General features: G+C 41.4%; 1 protein-coding gene across 1 annotated transcript; it reads right to left on the bottom strand.

Moving 5' to 3' along the window:
- Positions 1-953: 953 nt before the first annotated feature.
- On the bottom strand, positions 954-16,989 carry LOC112227553 (ADP-ribosyl cyclase/cyclic ADP-ribose hydrolase 1-like). Its single transcript, XM_024392356.2, has 10 exons — positions 16,390-16,989; positions 14,988-15,118; positions 14,755-14,878; positions 3,856-3,982; positions 3,489-3,627; positions 2,891-2,973; positions 2,639-2,712; positions 2,455-2,547; positions 2,058-2,144; positions 954-1,212 (listed from the first exon to the last, which is right to left on the bottom strand). Exons 2-10 carry the CDS (start codon positions 15,040-15,042, stop codon positions 1,116-1,118), a joined length of 879 nt encoding a protein of 292 aa, XP_024248124.1. The 5' UTR covers positions 15,043-15,118; positions 16,390-16,989; the 3' UTR covers positions 954-1,115.
- Between the last annotated feature and the right edge of the window lie 672 nt (positions 16,990-17,661).

Below are 17,661 nucleotides of genomic sequence, written 5' to 3'. Positions count from 1 at the left end.
CAAAAAGATCATCGAGGACATCAACCACCCGAGCCATGACCTGTTCACCCCGTTATCATCCAGAAGGCGAGGTCAGTACAGGTACAACAAAGCTGGCTTCTATATCAAGGCCATCACACTGTTAAATAGCCATCACTAGCCGGCTTCCACCAAGTACCCTGACCTTGTTTTTTTACGAAACTGAACAGCAAAAACAAGGGGTGTAACTTGTTCGCTATTGTCAGCTGATTTAGAATATATTTCTATCAGAGGTATTGAGAGGTATTGACAAGAAAAGTCTGAATCTTTAATACTAAGCCAGTGGTGTGTATTCATGGATGCCAAGGGAAGCCAGGCTTACCCCAAAAATGTTTCAATAATTAAAAAATGAATCATATAAAATGTATCATTCGTGTCTGTTTCATAAAAACAACACCCCTCTCTGTATGTGTAGCCCATCTATCTGATGCTGTCTGGTCAAAGATAGTATGACATTGTTGACACCTGTAACATTGAATGCAAGGGAAGCCAGCAGCATTTGGCATTCCTTGATAAAAAGTGTAATAGCCAATCAGTGTTGACCTAACCCAGAGAGTAAGAGGAAGTGAGAGGCCCAACTCGGAGGAAAATCTTTGTCTGTCCCACGTTTAGCAACCAACCGTACAATCTAATCTGACTGTAAAATAGCCTTGTGGTCATTTTCACCCAAAGATGTGTATTTATCAATGTGAATGTGATCGTTTGGTGTGCACAAATCCCAAGTCTGCCCTGAGCTGGGTGTACACAGTTTTACAGGTGAACAAGTGGTGCTGGTTTTGGAATACATGATAAAATAGAACTTGATTGTCAAAGTACATAGACTAATAACTGGGTTTGATAAGTAAACAAGATTAGGGACCAATCAGAGAGCAGGGTTATGATGATGTCATTATGAAAGGACCAATCACAGAGCAGTTTTGACAATGTCATTATCACATAAATATAATGAATCTGTCTTTATTTCAGTTAAAATCAACAGACATAGTAAACAAACAGCAAAATGTGTGTATGTCTAAAGACAACGTGGATAGAGTATAAAGCACTGAAAAGTGACAGCCTACTATGGGGGTAATATTTTTAGGGTGGATGTAACCCATCTATAGATGTGGCCTCTGTCTGTGCAGTAGGCTGTTAGCACAGGGCAGGCAGGAGAACTGTTGAGGGTTCTGGATGCACTGGAGGATCATCAGAGTTCTGTGAGGAGACATGAAGATTCAAAATAACAATGTGCACTCTACCGTGTTTAGGGTTCTGTTCACTTTCCCAAAATTCCCAAGTTTTCCAGAAACTCTGTTACTCTGTCGATCCCGCAGAGGCACGGGAGCATGGCGACCTAAAGCACTGGAGAGAGCATACGTGACATTACCCCCACCCCGGCGTGAGGCTCTAGCCGGCTGAGGCCTCCTAGGTAACGCCGGTTCTGACTCCCGGACCAGACATCACCTCAACACAAATACTCTCTGATGCTTCCCTTTGGTGAGGCGTCATTCTGTAACGATGTGCGCTGGGAGTCGGAAATCAAGTTCAGGGAGTGAACAATTTAATAAATGAACGAAACATAATACAAACCAAGAAACACAAACAACGCACAGACATGAAACTGAAACAGAGACAACGACACCTGGGGAAGGAGCCAAAGGGAGTGACATATATAGAGCAGGTAATCAGGGAAGTGATGGAGTCCAGGTGAGTGTCATTATGTGCTGATGCGCGTAACGATGGTGACAGGTGTGGCCATAATGAGCAGCTTGGTGACCTAGAGGCCGGACAGGGAGCACACATGACAATCGGTGGTAGTCTGGACGTTTGAAAATTGCTTTGGTGTTGGTAGCTTTTACGGTTTTGGCGCTAGAGGTTCCAGCAGATGGCAAATAATAATAATAAGTATGAACAGTTTCTAAAGTTTGCTTTGCTTTCAGCAAGCATACCTAATAAGCAGGAATACTCAGGATTTCTGGAAAACTAGAAGGTTACCGAAATGTTCAAAACAAATTGTGTTTTAGTGAAGGAGGAAGTTATGTATAGGTGATGTGACTTACAGGTCACTGTCTGTGCAGGTCCAGCGGAACCCTCTGGTCTGTAGGACATTGATCAAATCCACAATGGAACCCTGAGTGCAGGATTCTCTAAAGGAGGAGAGAACGAGGATACATAAAGTACATAGCATACAGTATTTCTAAAGGTTGGAGTATTGTAGACAAACCGTTTGTATCTGATGCAACTTGACAATAACGTAATTTGCATGACATTTGCATAGATAAACTTATTTTGTGTTGATATTGAAAGATATGCCCAGTTTGTAACTTGGGTGTTTACCTAGGGTTCATTCCAAATGGCACCCTATTCCCAATGTGGTGCATTACTCTTGACCAGGGCCCAACGGGCTCTATGTAGGGAATAGAGTGCTATTTGGGACGCATTCCCAGTCATTCTCACATGAAGGGTCCCTCCAGGTTGGCCACCACCTTGATGTTGACATGATCCACCATTCTGGGGTTCAGGCTGTCCAGCTCCACACCCCCAAACATGCTAGAACAAGATGAAAAGGACCAGAGTGAAACAATCACCACCCCTGTTAGACCACTATGTACTGTCAGTGGCTGTCACGTCTTCGCCTTACCTTTTCCTGTTGAAAGCATTCTCTATGGATCCATTGAGCAGCACTGTGATGTTGCCACATGCCGCTGCAGCAAACTGGCAAAAATACAGAGATGAGGCCATCATAGCCAGACATAGTCCACAATATACAGTAGACATGTCGTGCAGTCACCCAGTATCACAAAATCACAAGGCATATCCCTACCACAAAAATATTGCAGTGAGATTAGTGGCATTCATGTCATTTAGGCTACCATTTTGTGAGTGAGCTTACGTTTTGTGAGGCTTGTCTCCACAAGGAATAGACAGGATGGTGAACACACGTTGACCAGTCTGGGCAAGAGTTGAAATCAAAGCCTAACAAAGAGAAACACATGAAGGAGCTTCATAAGAGAGAGACAGCCATTTTTTACATATAACAACCACCACAGAGACAAAGTCAATGGCATCTGCTGTGAAGATTACATTATCCTTCTAAAAAAAAAGCAAAGTCATTCTCCTTGTTTGATTCGTGTGCAGAGCAGGGGGGGGTCTCTCCGGTGCAAAATTGGAAGAGTTTACCACAGAGATGGGGGTGTAACACATGGTGTTGTGGTACAGCTGCGCTACATAACACCCTATGTGTGCGATATCCCCCACTCTGTCTAAACTTCCTGTAAGCACTGACCCAAACATTACATCTGTGGTCAACCACAGAGCCCCAGCCTGTCATAATTGTGACCTCTCTCCAAATCAGGGGCTTTGGATTGATGGCTTGGCGCCCACTGGAACAACTGTTCCTTCAGTTCTTTTGGGAACAATGTGAAGAGGGGAATCATAATTCTCTCTCTCTCTCTCTCTCTCTCTCTCTCTCAGATCATGATGAATCCTACCTCTGTCTTTCTCTTCCTGTCCGCACCAGATGAGGTCATTGAACATGTATCCCACCAGCGTGTCCTCCAGGGTCCAGAAACGACGTGTTACAGCTGCATAGCTGTGTATCAGCTCCCTGGTCTTACTCCAGAACAGCAACTACAAAAACCACGAGGGCAACAAGCACAAACCAGATACTAGATCTCAGAGGAATCATACAGTAGATACTCAAGAAATCAAAGATACTCAAAAACACAACACAGCCAGTTACATCCTCAGAGGATTCAGGGCCCGTACTCATAAATTGTCACAGGGTAGGAATGCTGATCTAGGATCAGGTCCCACCTGTCTCGGATAAGAATCCAGAGCTGCCATGGTGATACTCACCTTACCACATGTCAGAGTCTGTGGTGTGGCATGGAACATCCTTTTGTAGTCCTTAACCTTCACATTACAGCGAGACTTCCTCATTACAGCCTCCTCAAACTCCCTCCAGATCTCCTCACAGTCATAGCTACAGTAACACACACAGCACTTTTACCTACAGCACCAGTCAAAAGTTTGGACACACCTACTCATTCCAGGGTTTTCCTTTATTTTTTACTATTTTCTACATTGTAGAATAATAGCGAAGACATCAAAACTATGAAATAACACATATGGAATCATGTACCATGAAATAACACATGAAATCATGTAGTAACCAAAAAAGTGTTAAACAAATCAAAATATATTTAATATTTGAGAGTCTTCAAAATAGCCACCCTTTGCCTTGATGACAACTTTGCACACTCTTGGAATTCTCTCAACCAGCTTCATGAGGTAATCACCTGGAATGCATTTCAATTAACAGATCTGCCTTGTTAAAAGTTAATTTGTGGAATTTATTTCCTTTTTAATGCTTTTGAGCTGAGTTGTGTTGTGACAAGGTAGGGGTGGTATACAGAATATAGCCCTATTTGGTAAAAGACCAAGTTCATATTATGGCAAGAACAGCTCAAATAATCAATGAGAAACGACAGCCAATCATTACTTAAGACATGAAGGTCAGTCAAGCCATAAAATTCCACGATCTTTAAAGTTTCTTCAAGTGCAGTCACAAAAAACATCAAGCTCAATGATGAAACTGACTTGCATGAGGACCGCCACAGGAAAGGAAGACCCAGAGTTACCTCTGCTGCAGAGGATAAGTTCATTTGAGTTAACTGCACCTTAGATTGCAGCCCAAATAAATGCTTCACAGAGTTCAAGTAACAGACACCTCTCAACATCAACTGTTCAGAGGAGACTGCATCAATCAGGCCCTCGTGGTCGAATTGATGCAAAGAAACCACTGCTAAAGGATACCAATAATAAGAAGAGACTTGCTTGGGCCAAGAAACACGAGCAATGGACATTAGACCGGTGGAAATCTGTCCTTCAGTCTGATGAGTCCAAATTTGAGATTTTTGGTTCCAACTGCCTTGTCTTTCTGAGACACAGAGTAGGTGAACGGATGATCTCTGCATGTGAGGTTCCCACCGTGAAGCATGAAATAGGAAGTGTGATGGTGTGGAGGTTCTTTGCTGGTGACACTGTCAGTGATATATTTATAATTAAAGCACACAGTGTTCTGCAGTGATATGCCATCCCATCTGGTTGGCGCTTAGTGGGACTATCATTTGTTTTTCAACAGGACAATGACTCAACATACCTCCAGGCTGTGTAAGGGCTAATTGACCAAGAAGGATTGTGATGGAGTGCTGCATCAGATGACCTGGCCTCCACAATCGCCTGACCTCAACCCAATTGAGAAGGTTTGGGATGAGTTGGACCGCAGAGTGAAGGAAAAGCAGCTCAGCATATGTGGGAACTTCTTCAAGACTATTGGAAAAGCATTCCAGGTGAAGCTGGTTGAGAAGAATCTAGGTGAAGCTGGTACTTTGAAGAATCTAAAATTGATTTGTTTGGATACTACATGATTCCATATGTGTTTTTATAGTTTTGATGTCTTCAATATTATTCTACAATGTAGAAAATAGTACAAATAAAGAAAACCCTTGAATGAGTAGATGTGTCCAAACTTTTGACTGGTACTGTATATCTAATCATAGATAACATTTTTCAAAATATGTCATGTTGAGAGCATGTTGCATATAATGAAATAAGATCCCTTACAAAAAGAACACACGAAATTCACGTAATCACATGATCTCATGTGATTTTATGTGACTTTAATGTGATAACATGTCACAACATGATCCCATGTGAAATAAATGGACAACATGGGGATGCAAAAAACATGTGATGACATGAAACTACACATGACATTTGAACACATGTGCTAACCCAGGTATTAAATTCCATTGAGAATATTTTACTTTAAAATGCTTAATTTACATTAATTCAATTTAAACAGTCATAGTCCCCTGCAGGTTTTAGTTAGATTCTGGTTTGTTCCAGGGCCATCCCCAAGAACAATTTAAAAACATAGTGTCATGGTCCTCTTGATTACTTGGGACTTAACTGCACAACCTTTTGGTTGCAACCTGAAGTACCTGCTGCGTCACCAGGTCTGTGGACATAAAGGAGATTGGCTGTACATATTGCCTAGAATACATTTTTGCACTTTTCCTAAAGTATATACAATAATTTGAATGTCTAATTTCTATAAAATTACATTATGCTGCTCTATTCTGATTTCAATTAGTGTAAAAAACATTGTTTTATTTTGAACTGTGACCACACTTGGGACGCAGCCTTAACTAGGATTTGAACTTAATTAAAACCTCTTGGTCGCTAGCAACCTGAAATGTCCTGCTGCATGTCCTTCCATTCCACCAATATTTGCAAATGTGTGTGTATATATATATATATATATATATATATATTTTTTTTTTAAATATCACATTTACATAAGTTTTCAGACCATTTACTCCACACTTTTTAAAGCACATGTGGCAGAGATTACAGCCAGACAGGATTTGGTTGAGGCACATATCTGGGGAAGGGTACCAAAACATTTCTGCAGCATTGAAGGTCCCCAAGAACACAGTGGCCTCCATCATTCTTAAATGGAAGAAGTTTGTAATCACCAAGACTCCTCCTGGAGCTGGCCACCTGGCCAAAGTGAGCAACCGAGGGAGAAGGGCCTTGGTCAGGGAGGTGAGCAAGAACCCGGTGGTCACTCTGACAGAGCTCCAGAGTTCCTATGTGGATATGGGAGAACCTTCCAGAAGGACAATCATCTCTGCAGCACTCCACCAATCAGGCTTTTATGGTAGAGCGCCAGACGGATGCCACTCCTCAGTAAAAGGCACATGACAGCCCGCTTAGAGTTTGCCAAAAGGCACCTAAAGGACTCTCAGACCATGAGAATCAAGATTCTCTGGTCTGATGAAACCAAGATTGAACTCTTTGGCCTGAATGCCAAGCATCACATCTGGAGGAAACCTGGCACCATCCCTACGGTGAAGCATTGTCGTGGCAGCATCATGCTGTGGGGATGATTTTCAGCAGCAGGGACTGGGAGACTCGTCAGGATCGAGGCAAAGATGAATGGAGCAAAGTACAGAGAGATCCTTGAAGAAAACCTGCTCCAGAGCGCTTAGGACCTCAGACTGGGGTGAAGGTTCACCTTCCAACAGGACAACAACCCTAAGCACACAGCGAAAACAACAGAGGAGTGGCTTTGGGACAAGTTTTTGAATGTCCTTGAGAGGCCCAGCCAGATCCCGGACTTGAACCCGATCGAACATCTCTGTAGAGACCTGAAAATAGCTGTGCAGCAACACTCCCCATTCAGCATGACAGAGCTTGACAGGATCTGCAGAAAAGCATGGGAGAAACTCCCCAAATATTGGTGTGCCAAGCTCGTAGTATCATACCCAAGAAGACACGAGGCTGTAATCGCTGCCAAATGTGCTTCAACAAAGTATTGAGTAAAGGGTATGAATACTTATGTAAATGTGATATTTTGTGTTTTTTATTATTTATTTTTTGCAAAAATTAAAAAATAAACCGTTTTTGCTTTTTCCTTGTTGGGTATTGTGCATAGATTGATTAGGGGGAAAATAAAAATGTAATTCATTTTTAAATAAGGCTGTAACGTAACAAAATGTGGAAAAAGTCCAACCTCACTAATGCTCTTGTAGCTGAATGGAAGCAAGTCCCCGCAGCAATGTTCCAAAATGTAGTGGAGTGCCTTCCCAGAAGAGGGGAGGCTGTTAGAGCAGCAAATGGGGGACGAACTCCATATTAATGCAGATGATTTTGGAATGAGATGATTGACTAGCAGGTGTCCACATACTTTTGGTCATGTAGTGTAGTTGTCCTCGGGCTACACCATAATGCTACCCCAGGGAGTGCTGCTGAGACAACTGTAGACCTTCATTGCAAAAGAGTGTGTTTTAATCAATTATTTGGTGACAATATATTTTGTATAGTTTTACCTAAAAAGGATAACTTTAATGTTTCACAATTTTTATTTTTATGAAATTCACTGTTGAGGGTGGTTCTTCCCTTCCTCTGAGAAGCTTCCACTGATTTCACAGCTACACATATGAACTCACATGGTACAGTTCACTACCTTGTAAGTACAATGGGAGGGCAAACTGTAAACGGGGGGAACGAGGGTCCTTTAAAAAAAAAAAAAGACATTTCCTGCAATTCTACCCTTATTATGCCTTTGTTGATTGGTATTTTGAGGGGTATATGGAGGGGTATTTTGAAAATAAGTGGAAGGATAAGTGGAAGACCCCCAATCACAGAGAAAGACATTTTCCGTTTTAAAATGTTATTCTAAAAATGTTATGAGTGAAAGAGAAATGTGCAGTGTTCCATGCAATTCTACACATTTTGACAATGGGCAGAGATTGAAATTTGCTGTTTTAATGCTGATCTCATATTATTGTTCACATTTTGCCATGAGGATGAGAAAATATTGCAGTTTTAAAGTGACTGGCCAGTGAAAATCTCACTTTTAAAAGTTCATATTCTGTTAACTCACACCCAAATAATGAGACTTACCCTTTTTTCGCATTTGTGGCCAAACCATACATTTGAGAAAAAACACTTGATAAAAAAACCCATCTCAAACAGACCATTTAAAAACTACTTGCTATTTCCTCATAGAGGATGATGTCATCCTCCTGAGGAGGATGAGCTGGCCTATCAGTGGTCTACTTGCATTAATATCTTTAATGACCGGTATACACCCTCACCATTCTGTTGTTGTGGTATGCCCACAGCATTCCAACACAGAAAAGTTACTTTTTAACATACATAATTTAAAAAAATGTGGAGGTAAAACAATTTAACTTATATTAAGGATTAATTAATTATAGTTTATATTTCATAGAAATCGGGAAACACTGGACAGTTACTTTAAAGGTCTACTTTTGCCCCCCCAAAAAGAATAATGGCTTTAAACTGTATAACTGATCAATGCACCATCATACCAGGTCATTTAATGCTTAAAAAAGGTATGAATAAGATATTTGGCTACAGAAGTGCAATTTCTTACCGATCTCTCTAGCTTTCATCTTCATCCAAAACCAAACCTGTGAAATGACCTCAACACACACTGGAGGCGAAACTGGCTAGCTACAAGTAGCTATCTTAGCTAACGAACTACCTACGTCGGTTGTGGCGTGCATGAGGATTGTTTTTTTGTGCCCAAAAAGCGACCATTAAAGCTAATTTCCTGAAATTCTACACATTTTGCCATTGCTTATGACTTGTTCATATGCTATCTGGGGTGACCCTGACCTCCAGCGCCCCCCTATCCAATTATACAGGTAATGGAGGTGCTGCAGCAATCCCTGGTTGTGATGGACAAAGTGGAAGAATTTGTGTTGTTGCAATAAAAAACGATTAAACCATTTTTTCAATATTGATTTAAATGATAATGTGATTGAGGTAGGGGAGAGAAAAAAACGTGAGATATTTATAAACGGCTCCCATTCTGCATGGAGAGCGCTCAGCTCTGTTTTGTAAGCAGTGCACCCATGATATGCTCTTATCTATTCAGTTGGGGGAGTCGGACACGAGCTCTGCTGTACTATAAGGCAGCACCCCCCACCTCTCTGATTCAGACACATTTTATTTGAATACATTCAGTTGTACAACTGACTAACCTGTCAATATACAGTCATAACACTGTCGTGACACATATTTAGGCCTGTTGTGACATGTATTGTTTTAAGGCTGGTTATGACACCTACATAAGAGTGTTAAAACCCACAAAGCCTCCCACGATAGTTATTTTATGTCTGGTTATGACACCTACATAAGAGTGTCAAATCCCACAAGACCTACCACACAAGGAGAAGCATTGCAGATTACACCATAGCCTACTTGAAAACTTCATGTGTATGTTATATAACATTTTCTGAAATGTACCATATTAAATTATTGTAATTGTGCACACATTGATGTCAGACATGTACCTACTGTACCCCAATGCTCTGTTGCTGATGACTGGGATGAATGCAGGAGCAGGACAAGACACTATCTTTGAGTGATGACTGACATATGGCCATGCTCGTGATAGGCCTATCTGGCTTATATGATTATGGTGGTCATAATTCTTGACAGAATCAAGTAAAACGACACAGGATGGTCATAATACTTCATGACAGTGTCATAAAGTGTATTTTCTACAAGTTATTTAAGCAATAAGGCCCAAGGGCGCGCACGCACACACACAGTCCAACTCCCAGAGAAAGGGAGTATAATGTGGGATTATCTGTCACAGGAAGTCGTGCAGAGCCCAAAGCTTTATGATGCACTACCAATTACACTGCCTCCTTTAAACTTTTATGATCGAAGACATCGGTTACCTCTGTTTTCACGCCCTGATTAGATTTATGATTTGAGGAAATGGATGGATCGCAGTGTCCAAAAGGGTGCTAGATGTAGCAGTGTTGTAATTCCTCATTAAGTCTCACGCATTATGTTGCTAACCCATCACTCTCTAACAGGAGGGAGTGCATTCTTCTTAGCTGTGACATATTCGTTCTCAACAAGTACAGAGACATCACTCATGCTTCTCCAATACAGCCCTCTCTCTCTGCCTGTGAGGCTATGACAGACATGGTGGGACATTAAAACTAGTTTTTCAACCACTCCACAAATGTATTTTTAACAAACTATCATTTTGGCAAGTCGGTTAGGACATCTACTTACAGAAGTAATTATTCCAAAAATTGTTCACAGACTGATTATTTCACTTATAATTCACTGTATCACAATTCCAGTGGGTCATAAGTTTACATACACTAAGTTGACTGTGCCTTTAAACAGCTTGGAAAATTCCAGAAAAGGATGTCATGGCTTTAGAAGCTTCTGATAGGCTAATTGACATCATTTGAGTCAATTGGAGGTGTACCTGTATTTCAAGGCCTACCTTCAAACTCAGTTTCTCTTTGCTTGACATCATGGTAAAATCAAAAGAAATCAGCCAAACCTCAGAAAAAAAATTGTAGACTTCCACAAGTCTGGTTCATCCTTGGGAGCAATTTTCAAACGCCTGAAGGTACCATGTTCATCTGTACAAACAATAGTACGCAAGTATAAACACCATGGGACCACGCAGCCGTTATACCGCTCAGGAAGGAGACACGTTCGGTCTCCTAGAGATGAACGTACTTTGGTGCAAAAAGTGCAAATCAATCCCAGAACAACAGCAAAGGACCTTGTGAGGATGCTGGAAGAAACAGGTACAAAAGTATCTATATCTGTTATACCCGTTGTTGGAATGAGACCAAGGTGCAGCGTGGTTGGCGAACATCTTACTTTTATTTAAAATGAACACCAAAAATCCAACAAAATACAAAAACGAGGGTAAAGTTCTGCAGGCTATAGAGCAACTAACAAAATCAAGATCCCACATCTGAAAGGGGGAAAGGGCTGCCTAAGTACGATTCCCAATCAGAGACAACAATAAACAGCTGCCTCTGATTGGGATCCATACTAGGCCAACAAAGACCTAACCAAATAGAGAATAAAAAAGGCTCTCTAAGGTCAGGGCGTGACAATATCAACAGTGAAACGAGTCCAATATTGACATAACCTGAAAGGCCGCCCAGCAAGGAAGAAGCCACTGCTCCAAAACCGCCATGAAAAGCCAGACTATGGTTTGCAACTGCACATGGGGACAAAGATTGTACTTCTTGGGAAAATGTCCTCTGGTCTGATGAAGCAAAAATAGAACTGTTTGGCCCTAATGACCACCGTTATGTTTGGAGGAAAAAGGGGGAGGCTTGCGAACCGAAGAACATCATCCCAACAGGGAAGCACGGGGTTGACAGCATCATGTTGTGGGGGTGCTTTGCTGCAGGAGGGACTGGTGCACTTCACAAAATAGATGGCATCATGAGGCAGGAAAATTATGTGGATATATTGAAGCAACATCTCAAAAACTTCAGTCAGGAAGTTAAAGCTTGGTCGCAAGTGGGTGTTCCAAATGGACAATGACCCCAAACATACTTCCAAAGTTGTGGCAAAATGACTTAAGGACAACAAAGTCAAGGTATTGGAGTGGCCATCACAAAGCCCTGACCTCAATCCTATAGAACATTTGTGGGCAGAACTGAAAAAATGTGTGTGAGCAAGAAGACCTACAAATCTGACTCAGTTACACCAGCTCTGTCAGAAGGAATGGGCCAAAATTCGCCCAACTTATTGTGGGAAGCTTGTGGAAGGCTAACCGAAATTTGATCCAAGTTAAACAATTTAATGGCAATGCTACCAAATACTAATTGGGTGTATGTGAACTTTTGACCCACTGGGAATGTGATGAAAGAAATAAAAGCTGAAATAAATCAATCTCTCTGCTATTATTCTGACATTTCACATTCTTAAAATAAAGTAATGATCTTAACTGACCTAAGACAGGGAATTTTTGCTCTGATTAAATGTCAAGAATTGTGAAACCCTGAGTTTATATGCATTTGGCTAAGCTGTATGTAAACTTCCGACTTCAACTGTATATATGCATTCGTGAAATGGTAGGTGCTTTGTGTTTGTTTTGCATGGCCACTGATGTGATTGATTCGCGGTATAATTACATCGGAGTGGAAGGTGGCGAGATGACATGTCCTTTTAACAAATTGACTTCTGGTTTCACATGAGGTTATTGTCATTCATTGTACGTTTGTACGTATTGCGCAATTCTTTTAGCTACTGTAACCATGTTTTCAGACTTGCTTCAAAGTTTGCCTGCTTTGATAGAGTCATAAGAGTAAAAATTAACCACCATAACTCCGTACCGAAACAGGAAGTACTTTAAAGGCTCATTGCTAGAGGTTGACGAAAACCCACACGCGAAGGATGTATTGACTGTGACTGTGAACCCCGTTTCTTACTCAGTAATGGAGGTACAGTGAAACTTGTATGTTTTATGAGCACTTGCATTGCACCGTTGTGATCATTCCAATGAAAATGAAGGGTCAATTAAATGAATAAATCAAGTGTGAACATACTGAAGCAGTTTGCACTCAGCGTTCATGACACTGTCAGCCAATCAGCATTCAGGGCTCGAACCACCCAGTTTATAATTAGACATACCACAGCATTATTGAATACGCGTTTCTGATTGGTTAAAAGGGAATTCTAAAATGGACATTAAAATCAGATAACTGGACAGTTCGAAAATATATCGGGGCACCTTGCAATCATGACGCAATAAGCGCCTACACATGCAGACCGTACTTGCTACAAAGTTACAGAATGCTAAACCAACAACCACACAAAACGGAATAAGATACATTGTAAATGCAGGTCCTACGAGGAACAAACTTTGCTAGGAGACTTTCATTGATTTGTTTTTGCAGAGACATATTTTGGGGGGGAGCGTCTGATGACTTAACGTGGTGAGTGATGAACAAGAATGTATCTGGTCCCTACTGTTGCAGTCATGACGCAAGTGGCGCTATGCTGTAAAATACTTCCATGTTTCTAGTTTGACCAGCTGTTATCAGCAACTGATATTTTAAAATTTGGTTGTCATATAGGCAGGTTTGCTAGCAAAAAACAATTGTTCAAATTCCTAGCCTAGTGTTGGAAAAACAATGTGATCTCCTCATTATGAAGTGTTGAGTGTTCTGACGAGAAGGAAAACTTTTCTACCTATGCCAGGCAAAAATCAGCCATTATCAGCTCATTGTTATGGATGTACCCAAATGAATGTCAACAGAAAACAGCTACTTTGCTGTTACTCTACCTGCAAAGGTTGTGACTGTGTTAGCCTTGGCTAGCTGGCTAGCTAACAAGCAAGGGATAAGAACGTTGCCATGGAACATAAAAAAACGAATGGCTGGGTCGCGTCCATAAATATCGAACTAAGTGAACGAATGACTGGGTCCAAAAGATGGGAAAGTATGAATTCACTTATAAAGATGAAAATATCAACAACAACAAAAAAGTATTTCTACTGGTAAAGTAAATGTGTGCTTTCAAATGGTTTTCTTTCTTTCTCTCTCTCGGAGGACCTGAGCCCTAGGACCATGCCTCAGGACAACCTGGCATGATGACTCCTTGCTGCCCCCAGTCCACCTGGCCATGCTGCTGCTCCAGTTTCAACTGTTCTGCCTGTGGCTATGGAACACTGACCTGTTCACCGGACGTGCTACCTGTCCCAGACCTGCTGTTTTCAACTCTCTAGAGACAGCAGGAGTGGTAGAGATACTCTTAATGATCGGCTATGAAAAGCCAACTGACATATACTCCTGAGGTGCTGACTTGTTGCACCCTCGACAACTACTGTGAATATTATTATTTGACCATGCTGGTCATTTATGAACATTTGTACATCTTGGCCATGTTCTGTTATAATCTCCACCCGGCACAGCCAGAAGAGGACTGGCCACCAGGTTTTGGCCTTTCTATGCAGTTTTCCCTAGCCACCGTGCTTCTACACCTGCATTGCTTGCTATTTGGGGTTTTAGGCTGGGTTTCTGTACAGCACTTTGCGATATCAGCTGATGTAAGAAGGGCTAAATAAATACATTTGATTTGATTTTTCTTTGGCAACTGTCAGCAATTGTATTTTATTGTTAGCCTGCAATACTTTATTATAAAATGTGGCTATTTTGCCTATGTTCCACAAACACTTTTTCACATGTGAAATCATGTTATTTTCCACATGTGAAATCATGTTATTTTCCACATGTGAAATCATGTTATTTTCCACATGTGAAATCATGTGGTTTTCCGTAAGGGATTCTATGTTAGAAATACATTTGATTTGTCAAGACACTAAGTCGGTCAAACTGCCTACTTTTTCATGTCTTACCCACACTTTACCTGGAATTAGGCCAAACTAGTGTTATGTAGCTGTAACATCGACCAATCACAATGTGTTTCAGGTTAGGTGTCGTCCCCATCCCGGCTGTCAAACCATCAGTGCAAAACAGGACAATGACAAACCCTGATGAAAGAAAATAACACAAGTACAATACCTCTTTGAATGTATTCATCAATGTCTATAAAGGTGTTCTTTCACTCAGGTTATGGAGGTACTATTGAAAATAACTCACATAATATGAGCATGTGGAATATGCTAGAGGTCGACGAAGACTTCTGAAAGGTCATGGTGTTCAGAGCTCATGGATGGAGCTCTCCAAGGTACGCCCCAGACCCCTCTTACTTTCAGAGTTAGACCCTGTCACTGTCAATAGAGAAAGAAATAGTGAGTGAGAGTAACGAAGTGTGTGTATGTGTGCACGTGCTTGGTGACATCAATTGACATCAAGAGTGTGAAGTCAATGAAGAGACCAAATCAAATCAAACTTTATTTGAGACATGCCCTGAATACAACAAGTGTAGACTTTACCATGAAATGCTTACTTACAAGCCCTTAACCAACAGTGCAGTTCAAGAAGAAGAAACTATTTACCAAGTAGGCTAAAATAAAAAGTAATAATAAAAAGTAACACAATAAGAATAACGAGGATATATACAGGGGGCACCGGTACCGAGTCAGTGTGCAGGGGTACAGGCTAGTTGAGGTAATCTACACATGTAGGTGGGGGCGAAGTGACTATGCATAGGTAACTAACAAACAGCGAATAGCAGCAGTGTACAAGAGGGGGGACACTCTTATTATAATTTCATGCTCTCTCTCTCTCTCTCTCTCTCTCTCTCTGTGGGTGTTTGCATGCTTGGTGACCTCAAGTGTGAGGTAAAAGAAGAGACAACCCATGTGTTATCCCAAATGTGACTCTAATTATAATTTCACGCTATACTACTAGGAAGCACATTTGTGCAATGGGGGAGAGGTTAACCACTAGAAGTTTGCAGAAAGACATACAAACAGGCCATACATAGTGTCAGGTTAACATTTTTTGGTAGGTAGTGTAAGATTCTGGTCAGTGTGTGTAATAGTGAGGAGTTGGTGTTGGTAGGGTATGTCGGAGGGTATGACTTTAGTTAGAGATAGGGTTTATGAGTTGGGTTAGTAGAGTAACAGTGTTTACAAGTGGCTGGCAGAGCTCCTTGCGTCTTTCACTACTCTCAAGAGAACACACACTGGGTTTGTTGCCTGTTAAATCTAATCAGCTAAGGGAATGTGGCTGTCTCTTCCCACTGTCTTTGTGTCCTGTCATAAAGGTGGTTGTCTTTCAGATGTTTACAGTAGATGTAAGGGTAAACAGTCCATCAAGCACACACTCAAAATAAGGCAGGCATTACTGATGAATGATATTTTTTGTTTTGGTCATTTTTTTGTTAAAAGCCAATCATCCATTTTCTTAACACTCATGAAGTAAAGTACAGTTCAAACTCACCAACTCAGCACAAATACCTTACCTACGATTATAATAAATCAACAGGAAACAATAACATGGTAATAAATCAGTAATCATGTCAAACATATTCAATAGAAACACTCAGTCCAAAAACGAATACATAAAAACCAGCCAAAGACCAAGAAGTGCTTACCACTGCATAAGAAGGGACACAAACATTGATGAGTTGATGAACAGTTAGCTCCACAACATCTGGATGTCCGTAGGAGTGGTGTTCATTTCCCTCCTTGCACAGTAGCAGTGTCCTGGGGTTGTGCAGTGGACATTACCCTCCTCCCTTAGCAACTAAGAAACCTGAGGGGCTGGGCTCCCAAGACAGACACAGCCCTATCTCAACCCATAGAGCTGGTCTGAGGGAATAAACTAGGCCTTTTCTTGCCACAGACAGATGGCCCGCATGACTCTCATTACAACCGTCTCCACACAGAGGGCAGGAAAAGGACTCTGGGGAAGGACACTTACCATATGCAGGGACAGGGGCGAGCACACATATATCATATGAATACATAAAGATAAGATTTTTGAATTTACTTATATTTATTTTAAGGCTGGAAAAGGGGTGGATTGCCAATCAACATACGGTGTGTGCAGTATCACTTAGTGGCCAGGAGATGGTGTTAATTGTCTTGTTTCTATGCGAGTTATGGTTTCAATCCCCATCCCAGCCTTGTACTCTGTTTCAATCATACAGTCGTGGCCAAAAGTTTTGAGAATGACACAAAAATGAGTTTTCACAAAGTCTGCTACCTCAGTTTGTATGATGGAAATTTGCATACACTCCAGAATGTTATGAAGAGTGATCAGATGAATTGCAATTAATTGCCGTGAAAATTAACTGAATCCCCAAAAAACATTTCCACTGCATTTCAGCCCTACCACAAAAGGACCAGCTGACATCATGTCAGTGATTCTCTCGTTAACACAGGTGTGAGTGTTGACGAGGACAAGGCTGGAGATCACTCTGTCATGTTGATTGAGTTCGAATAACAGACTTGAAGCTTCAAAAGGAGGGTGGTGCTTGGAATCATTGTTCTTCCTCTGTCAAACATGGTTACCTGCAAGGAAACGCGTGCCATCATCATTGCTTTGCACAAAAAGGGCTTCACGGGCAAGGATATTGCTGCCAGTAAGATTGCACCTAAATCAACCATTTTTCGGATCATCAAGAATTTCAAGGAGAGTGGTTCAATTGTTGTGAAGAAGGCTTCAAGGTGCCCAAGAAAGTCCAGCAAGCACCAGGACCACCTCCTGGGGCGGCAGGGTAGCTTAGTGGTTAGAGCGTTGGACTAGTAACCGGAAGGTTGCAAGTTCAAACCCCTGAGCTGACAAGGTACAAATCTATTGTTCTGCCCCTGAACAGGCAGTTAACCTAGGCCGTCATTGAAAATAAGAATTTGTTCTTAAC

This window comes from Oncorhynchus tshawytscha, linkage group LG29, assembly GCF_018296145.1.
Source record: "Oncorhynchus tshawytscha isolate Ot180627B linkage group LG29, Otsh_v2.0, whole genome shotgun sequence".
Taxonomy (NCBI): domain Eukaryota; kingdom Metazoa; phylum Chordata; class Actinopteri; order Salmoniformes; family Salmonidae; genus Oncorhynchus; species Oncorhynchus tshawytscha.
The sequence above is the reverse complement of the archived record's forward strand: the minus strand, read 5'-3'. Positions and strand labels throughout refer to the sequence as shown.